This window comes from Octodon degus, unplaced genomic scaffold (assembly GCF_000260255.1).
Source record: "Octodon degus isolate 3935 unplaced genomic scaffold, OctDeg1.0 scaffold00144, whole genome shotgun sequence".
NCBI classification, from domain to species: domain Eukaryota; kingdom Metazoa; phylum Chordata; class Mammalia; order Rodentia; family Octodontidae; genus Octodon; species Octodon degus.
In genome coordinates this window covers 3,791,567-3,797,856 of record NW_004524720.1, presented here as the reverse complement: position 1 = coordinate 3,797,856, position 6,290 = coordinate 3,791,567, and the positions used below count along the sequence as shown (strand labels likewise).

At 43.5% G+C, this 6,290-nt stretch overlaps 1 protein-coding gene across 5 annotated transcripts in view; it reads right to left on the bottom strand.

The window, feature by feature from the left end:
• Positions 1–3,564: 3,564 nt before the first annotated feature.
• The window catches only part of Itgb1 (integrin subunit beta 1), a 53,517-nt gene continuing 50,791 nt past the window's right edge, over positions 3,565–6,290 (bottom strand). For all 5 annotated transcript variants that reach the window (XM_023701905.1, XM_023701906.1, XM_023701903.1 and 2 more), the window contains one exon: positions 3,565–4,773. Coding sequence is in view for 1 of the 5 variants with exons in the window: in XM_023701904.1 (XP_023557672.1) it covers positions 4,708–4,773 (66 nt within the window). In the remaining 4 variants the exon portion in view is untranslated. The remainder of the gene's footprint in view (positions 4,774–6,290) is intronic.

Sequence of the window (6,290 nt, the reverse complement as noted above, 5' to 3'; positions counted from 1 at the left end):
AACCTTGATAAATTAAACCACAGAAAATGGGGGAAAAAAAAGATGAGAAAGGTAAGATGAAGTATCCTATTAAGGAATAAAAAATATGAATAGAATTAGATAAAGGTATAAAAAAAAACAAGAAAAAGATAAAGAGGGAAAAAAGAAAATATTAAAAGGAAAAATGAGAAAGTAAATTTCCCCACTCACCCTAAAATTGTGAATAACAAAAATAAATGAATTCAAAAAAAGGAAAAAACGTCTTTTTTGAGTAGCTTCTTTTCAGAATCCAGCTCTGGAATCCTGCACGTCACGCCTGTCTCCACCTCTCTAGGGCTGTGGGTTTGTGAGGCAGCCTGCTCTTCTTCCATGGCCCCGATTCCCACAGGCTGTGACCACGACCCCACCGAGGTGTGTCCCTGCTCGCGTTGGCAGATGGGGAAGGAAGACAAGCACATCGCTGACCTGGGCAGGCCGTAGGCAGCAGGGCCGGGGCGTAAGCGGCCCCTGTCCTTGGTGCCAGCACTCTCAGAAGCCAGGCAGGGCTGTGCCCGGCTTCTCCCTGTGAAGGGTACGCCCCGTGTCTCTCCTGGCCTGAGCAGCAGCTCCTGAGGCTGTCGATTTCTAGCCAGACCCGTGTCCGCAGCTGTCTCCCTTGGCTGTATCATCAGATCACTGTAGGAAGACACACTGGGGCGCCCCAGAACTATTTCTGAATCTGTCTTCAGCAAGTCCTTCCCCCAGTGACACTGACCACACACCCTGGTGACAGGGCAGATGCTGCTCGGGACTCCCTCTCCAGCTGTTGCCTGCCAGGTGGAAGGACTCACCTTGAAGCAGAACCTACGCTGCTCCTGCCGCTCACAAGCCCTAGGTCCCTCCTGGGTCCCTCCTGCTGGCCTAGTCCACTGTGCACCCTGGAGCTCTGGGCCCTGGAGGCGTACACTGTCTGAGGACACGGATTCCCCATTCCCAGGAGCCAGGTTCTAGACTGCTTCGCTTAGTTCTCTGCATTGTCGTCTGTTTTTCCAACTTCTCCGTAGCTCCTAATTTTCCTGTCAGTTCCTGCCAGATTCCTAGAGATCTACTTTTCTTTTGCTCCTCCCCATGTTATCTACAGGGATCTGGCTGCCAGGTTTCAGAAAACATGAATTTTGCTGATCACTTAAGTTTTTTTGTGTGTTTGGTTTTTTTCAAGTACCAGGAATGAACTCTGGACCTTGCCCTTGCCAGGCAAGTGCTTATTCTACTGAGTTATCTTCCCAGACCTGATAAGTTCTTTTGAAGCAGATTTCTAATTTTGATAAATTCCAAATTATCTGTTTCTCTTCTATTCATACTTCTGACACCAGCTCTACAGATCCTCTGTAAAATCTAAAGCATGAAGCCATAACCCTGTATTTCTTTAAAATTTCTTATTTAGGCTCTTACATGGAGGTCATCACTGCAGTCTGAATTAATTTCTCTATCCTGCTGAGTGGCAAGGGTTCAGCTTCATTCTGAACCCTTGCAATGCAGAGAGACTCACTTATCCTGGCAATATCTGCTAAAGAAACCTGTCTTTCCCACTGCATAGACTTGACACCTGTGTCAAAATTTAGCTGGCCAGAGATACGTGAGCCAGACGGCTCTTTTTCGAGTTATAAAGGGATAAGAAAAAGATATCTATAGCACGTTTGTTACTAACAAGAATGGTCCAGAAAAGGGGAAACTAAAAATGCAGGCAAGGAAGGAACTGCTTCTCCTGGAGGCAAACACGAGAGCACCAGGACGCAAGTCAGGAGCCGGCAGCGCACATTACGGCAGATGCTTGCCGAGAGGAAGAAGGGGCAGTAAGTTATGGGATGAAACCTGGTCGGGCTACAAATACTGGTGGCCTTACTCCTTGCGGGCCACTGTTCTGAGGACCCGATGGTGACCCAGCGCACATAGATCTTCTCAGAGCTGCCAAACCTAAGGACAGAACCAGTAATGCAGCATGGGTGGAAGCATAATTCAGGGTGGCCTTGAGCTCACTTTGTAGCCCAGTCTGGTCTAGAACTTGCAAGATCCTCCTGTCTCATGCCATCCATGTGCTGGGATTATAGCCACATATCACCACACCCGGCCAAGATGTTGTTTTGGTTTTTTTTTTTTTTTTTTTTTTTTTTCCGGGGGGGGGGGGTACCAGGAATCAAATTCAGGACTCTGTGCTCACCAGGTAGGTGCTTGTGCTGCTGTCTATTTTATTTTCAAGACTTAGTTTTTTAAAAGTGTCTCACTAGAGAAGAAAACATGCTGAAAACCAAAATGTTTTAGTGCAAAGGTTCTATGTGGCTTCATTTGGTATGTATGTGTATATAAAATATAATTATCAACCCATCAGACTATATTTTTAAACTGCTAATGTTTCAAGCAAAATTATTTAAGCATCACTGCTCTTGCAGAAAGCAACATTCAGTATAATTTCTCCAGCTTTCCACACGAGATTTCTACAGTCAGAGAACTATCTTATGTTATGAATCATAACATAAACTGCAAACTTTCAACCTCAAGGACAGATGTGAAAACAACACGTACATACAGAAAACAGATCTCATTTTATAAGGATAATAAAAGCTCTCCTCATAAGGGTCAGAGCGCTGCGGCAGATATACTTAAGTCAACTGAGTGTGCTGAAACACAGGAAAATGAGTGAGCTCATCAGGAGTGCGGACAGCAGGCTTAAACAGGACACAGGATTAAATCCAGAGACAGGGAGTAGTAAATGAGCAACATTATTTTTTTCATGGATCTTAAAACCAGTAAAAATAGGCAATTCTCACCTAAAAGATGCTTTAATCGAAACTGAGAAGGCAGTGAACCGGAATAAACGACTGTGAGTTACAGTGACGTGGGGCGGGGAGGAGTCACGCAGCAGAGGCTAGCAGGATGCGACCTGAATGCTGTCCTCGTGCCCGAATCCCTCAGCTGTGCTGCTTGGGCGAGAAGGAGTACGTGTTCCTTTTGATAAGCTCCGCATCAGTACGGTGGCACCTCGGCTCACCAATGCTTTTGTTTGAGAACAATCTGGTCCACAGACAAAAGCATCAGGCGGCATTTTGTTTTTGTTTGCAAACACCACATCAGGGGACAAAGCAGCCGCTGTCATCTTTCCTTCACAAACACAAGCACAGCCGTCTCTCCTAAAGTTGTGGGACAAATGAGCTTGTGAACCGGGGCGCCACTTCTTTCTGGACATACGCCTTTGCACAAAAATAAACCAAAGCCAAGCAAAAACAAAAACTTCTCCAGTTTTTCTTCAGAGAATAATGATAATCCTACTGCTAGTTTAAGTAAAGTTATATAACTTCCAGCTTCTAGTGTCAGGTCGAAGGTGATGTCTTAAGAATTAGTTCTGCTTAATGGAGAGATAAATCTTATCTCCCAACACAAGGGGTCCAGGATCACAATGCTTATTTCACCAATGTTTCCCTCCAAAAAAAAAAGAACTGTTGTAGCTTCCTCAATGGAATATGAAGCCACTAGAAATACTTTTCTTGAACCTTTTCAATTCATGAAAAGCTCATGCATACAAACTGACAAATCAACACAGAGCCGAAACACTCCATTTAAGTATTTTAGGCATTTTTATTTAATAAATAACTTCAGTAAACAGCATTGTAAAAAGTGAACTGTTAAAATTAAAAGGCACTTAAAACAAGAACGTGACTAGCATGGAAAGAAGCCAGCAGCTCTGCCAGTGAGAAGTGAATATGCAGTGTCTGCTCAGGCCCGCAGGAAGGGACAGCTGCCTGAGTGGCTGCTGCTGCACAAGCTACAGCTTTGCATGTTCATGAAAAAGGCAAATGTACAGCTACAGCTTCAAAAGAGAAAGAACTGGTTTAAAAAAAAGTCTCAGATGAACTGCGACTATGTTAAGGGATTAGAGGAGGTGACAAAAAGCACCAGGTATTAAAAAATAACAAAATAAATCCAATTCAAATGTCCCTGATTAGCAAACACTACGTGCATTATGGCCTTTAGGTAAATAGTGCTAAATCAAAGACTCTAGCAGAAAGTTCCCAGTACTTTTATCCAAGGCTTAAATTTATAGAGAAAAGGTATAAAAGTCACTGAGACTGAGTAACTCTTAAAATGGCACACAGGTTTTAAAGCTATTGGTTTTTCCTTCCTAACTCTCTGAATTTTTCCCATGGCCTCTGCAGATCCACAATTCTAAGACAGTTTTACACCAGTAACTCTCAACACATCTTTCAGCTATGTCATCAATCATGCCTAACAGGCAAACAGCAACAGATTGAAAACAATCCTAAACTACCTAGCAAGACGCTTACTTTGGAATTCCGTGTAACTGAAAACTGCCTGTAAAGCTAAAAATCAGTTTTAATACATGATTAACAGAAACTCTCGTCACGCTCACTACTGAGCTTTCAATCACCTTTGAAATGTCACATAATTCAGTAAGAGCTTGATTTCAAAAGTCCAGGAAGAAAAGGTCAAAAAAGGCACAATGTGACCTTAGCTGACAAGGATCATGATCCTGTCTCAAGTCTTTTGTCAGTCCCTGGCATGGATTATAACATTATTTTCAAAATAATAAAAAAAAATTTTAAAATTATACATATTATACATTGTCAAAACTTGCCCATGAGTAAAACCATGGCAATAGTGCCCTAAAGCTACCTTACTGTGGCTACGGAAATCGCTACTTTGCATTCAGTGTTGTGAAGTTTGCACAGGTAGGACTCATTTTCCCTCATACTTTGGATTAACTACAGTTGTCACGGCGCTCTTATAAATAGGATTTTCACCCTAAAAAAAAAGAGAGAAAGAAATGATCAGTTACACAATTAAAATCATACCTCATTATTTTATAAAACAAGACTAACAGTTACTGGCATTTGAGGAAGGCATCCCACTGTTATCTGTTCAGGTGGCGCATGTTTTTAGAAGACATTATTAGTAGCTTAGTCAGAGACTCAGCATGGCAGCTTGCACCGCACGCCGGAGGAGCGCTGACAGCTGCCACTGTCGCACTCTTGAGCCCTTCCTCTACGGGACGGCTGACACGAGCATCTCATCCACAGCAGGGAACACGCTGCTCTGGGCGTTCTCTCCTGTGAACGCGCTCCCAATGCCCATCTTACAGAAGCTCAGACTCTGCCTGCTTCGCATCACCTGACGATGCACACAAGGTGCAGGAAAACCAAACGGGGAGCTGGGGATCTTTGGCTGTGCCTTGCTGTGAGGAACTGTGCTCTGGGCTTTCCGACACAAGCGGATGACTCGAACATTCTGGGTAAGGATGCCGGTGTCACTTGAGGGTCCTGGGTCTCCATCGAGTCACTCCACCAAATACACTGAGAAGGCTTACTAATCACCATTCTTCAAGAAATTATCACTCCTCTCATTACTCTTCAGTAGCATACTGCTGAAGTTGTACTGCAGTACTCTAATACAGAATACTGAGACCCAACAAGTGACTCCAAGCCATAAACTCAAGAAATGTTTCAAGATCCAAAAGTATACTGACAGTGACATGTTAAGCAAAAAAGAACGCAATCATATTTCTGCCTTCAAGGAGGGTAGAGTTGGGGGGGGGGGGTTGACAGACATGAGAGGAAGCCACTCCGGTATGAGTCTGTAAGACCACCATGTGTATCACAGGAGGAACAGCACCAGGGAAGACAGCTGATCTTTATTCAAGAATAGGAATGTTTTTGCAATGATACTACAGATAAATTAATTCTGAAATGTAAACAGAAATATATACAAAGTCAGGTCCAGAGGGAAAAAATGGCACACTTATAGAGCAATACATCTGGTTCCAAAGTGAGTACAAGTACAGCGATGTGTACTATAAAGTGTGGGGGAGGGAGAGAACAAAGGCAGGGAGGCCACATGGGGAGAGGAGACCGTGGGACGGCTGGATTTTGGCTCAGCAGTCAGGGTGAATGAGACCCACACAACCCACCGATGCCCTCATCACTGCCCCTCAAAATACAATTTAACCAGCTGTTTCCAAACACAGAGGAAATGCAGGATTCCTCACAGATAAATACGGGGGATAAAATCGTAAAGAATCTCAGGTTTTAATCCCTGGGAGAACTGATAGGTTATTATACAGACATTGAGAAGTAGGAGCCAAGAAACTAGACCTTAACAACCAGCTTCTCTAGAGTGTAGATGTTGCTCACTAGTCAAACCTTCCTACGGGCAAATGAGGTGGGCGCCCCGTTCTCACAAATATGTTAGGATAATATATTACTATCAAGTTTATTTTTTTTTATTTTTTCAAAATTTGATTTATTTATTTGTGTGTGTGCGCG